General features: G+C 41.4%; 1 protein-coding gene across 1 annotated transcript; it reads left to right on the top strand.

Annotated features, from left to right (window-relative positions):
- Positions 1-7: 7 nt before the first annotated feature.
- LOC123966692 (E3 ubiquitin-protein ligase TRIM21-like) lies at positions 8-1,417 on the top strand (the record flags this gene model as incomplete). Its single annotated transcript, XM_046042826.1, has 1 exon — positions 8-1,417. A coding segment is annotated over one exon (999 nt), but the record flags the coding sequence as incomplete, so codon positions are not given.
- Between the last annotated feature and the right edge of the window lie 1,352 nt (positions 1,418-2,769).

Here is a 2,769-nt window from a genome sequence, read left to right as displayed (position 1 = left end):
CCAGAAGAGACGACTGAAGATTCAGGAGATCAAACGCTCAGTGGAGCTCAGTAAGGAAGATGCAGACAGAGAGATAGCAGGTGGTGTTCAGGTCTTCAGCGCTCTGAAGGAGTCTGTTGAGAGAAGCCAGGCCGAGCTCATCGACACGATCAAAGAGAAGCAGAGAGAGACAGAGAAACAGGCTGAAGGCTTCATCAAAGAGCTGGAACAGGAAATCTCTGAGCTGAAGAAGAGAAGCTCTGAGGTGGAGCAGCTCTCACGCTCTGAAGACCACCTCCACCTCCTCCAAAGCCTCCCGTCCCTGAACGCTGCTCCACCCACCAAGGACTGGACAGAAGTCAGCGTCCGTCCACCTTCCTATGAGGGGACTGTGAGGAGAGCTGTGAATCAGCTGGAGGAGACGCTCAGTAAACAGATGAAGAAGCTGCTTGAGCTGAAGAGGGTCCAGCAGTATGCAGTGGATGTGACACTCGATCCTGATACAGCAAATCCTAAACTCATCCTGTCTGATGATGGAAAACAAGTTAAACATGGTGATATAAAGAAGAATCTCCCAGACAATCCAGAGAGATTTGATTATTGTGTTAATGTCTTAGCAAAGCAGAGTTTCTCCTCAAGAAGATTTTACTGCGAGGTTCAGGTTAAAGGAAAGACTAAGTGGGATTTAGGAGTGGCCAGAGAGTCGATCAACAGGAAGGGAGAAATCACAGTAACTCCTCAGGATGGTTACTGGATGATATGGTTGAGGAATGAAAATGAGTATGAAGCTCTTGCTGACCCTCCAGTCTGTCTCTCTCTGAAGTCTCAGCCTGAGAAGGTGGGGGTGTTTGTGGATTATGAGGAGGGTCTGGTCTCCTTTTATGACGTTGATGCTGCAGCTCTTATCTACTCCTTTACTGGCTGCTGCTTCACTGAGAAACTCTACCCATACTTTAGTCCTTGTATAAACGATGGTGGTAAAAACTCTGCCCCTCTGATCATCTCTCCTGTCAATCACACTGAGTAGAACAACCATTTGATTTTCTATATTTAATGTAATAAATGTATATTTGTTGCTGATGTACTCTGTACACTTTGATGTTGTTTCTGTAAATGTTTTTCTTTGATGTGTCACGTTGCTACAACACATCAATTTTACCGCTCTGATTGATTTTATCTAATGTGTCTAATTTATTCTAATAACTGCATTACCTGCCTTCAACACTGTGAAATCATCAGAAAACAACGTCCTCAGAAATAAGAAGCATTTACACGTTTCTTATGTCTGGCTGCCAAATTCTAAACTGTTTATATTCTGATCATTGTTTCTATAAGAAGTGTTGCATACTGGCCCAAATTACTGAAGAGCAGTTTATAAATGAGACAAAAGTCTTTTGTTTTTCTCTCTTTTTCTTTTAAATAAACAAAAGCAAAATAATGTTTTCATTGTGTCTGATTAAGTTATTTTGTTTTTGATTGGTATCAAAGCTGAAAAACAGCTGATGGTGTTTCTAATGACACCAAATCATGTGATTAAAAACACCATCAGCTGTTCTCAGACGTGACTCGAGCTGACGAGCTCCAATCCCCCATCACATCTGAGACAGTCTGCAGTGGAAGATAATGTGGTGTTATTTAAGGTTTGAGTTGTGTTTGAGCAGCTGATATGAACACAAAACCAGAGCTACTAGTTTGTAGAGAATAAGTGACACCTGAGGACGCCCTCTAGTGGAGTTCATAACAAACTGCAGCCTGTGGCCACATGAGGACGCGCTCTGAATAAATAACTACAGTCTGATGCTGCAGCAGATTACATGACTGCAGGAGCTCAATGAGATCCAAGTGTGTTTTGATGTTTTTTATTCTCATTCTAAAATCAGCAACTTTACTTTCACTTAAGATGACTTCCTCAAAGAATTGTACCTCAACTCCTTTTAAAAAGGGTCAAGCTCAGAGAATCCCTGCTGTAAATCTGCAGTAAATATTGGACTTTTTACCGCACTACATCTGTCTAACAACTTGCATTTTGTTACAAATCTGAAATAATTGTAAACCCATAAAAGGGACTTCATGTAATCCATCCTCTCATCTGATGACATGACAACCAAACAACTTAAGATTCAACACATAGAAAGACTCACTGGGAGGAAGCTTCACACAACATGCTGGAAACTCAGGTAAACAGGTAAAAACAAACTGCTCCACATTTGCTTTGTACCTTTACATCATTTCTTGCAGGCAGCACTTTGACATAATACTGGTGGTTCACAGGATAGTAATATGGATCACATTAGTATTTTATAGTATTTTGCACTGGATAATGTTACCAACCGCTTGGCGTTAGCCGGCGAGCTAATGTTACCTAACTTGAGCCAACTAAAGCACAACATCAAAATATGTTTCACATGTTTTGCAATAATTTTAGTTTACCTGACCAACAGGATGAAAGCCAATTCTGTTTGGGTTTTGTCAGTTTCAAAACAATGATCGATCTGATTCTGGTTTTGGCCTGATGGGTTTCAGCACATAAAACTTTGTTGTTGGTTTTTATCCTTATGTGAAATTTGTGTTGTGCTGGGAGCCGATCATTTTATGGTGTTAGGTGACTGCATTTTGTTAGCTGTGGTGTTGTTACCATAGAAGGCAAGAGGCTTGGGAGCGTGCATGTGGAGAACCCAACCTGATTCCTTCACGTAAGAAGCACAATAGTTGCTGCTCCAAGCAACAGAGACAACAGGTTTGCAGTTCATTTCTGAGTCCTAATCTCAATGTCCACACAGACTCACAGAC

Source organism: Micropterus dolomieu, unplaced genomic scaffold, assembly GCF_021292245.1.
Source record: "Micropterus dolomieu isolate WLL.071019.BEF.003 ecotype Adirondacks unplaced genomic scaffold, ASM2129224v1 contig_14004, whole genome shotgun sequence".
Lineage (NCBI taxonomy): Eukaryota > Metazoa > Chordata > Actinopteri > Centrarchiformes > Centrarchidae > Micropterus > Micropterus dolomieu.
Note: the sequence above shows the minus strand (reverse complement) of the source record. Positions and strands in the feature narration are given on the sequence as shown.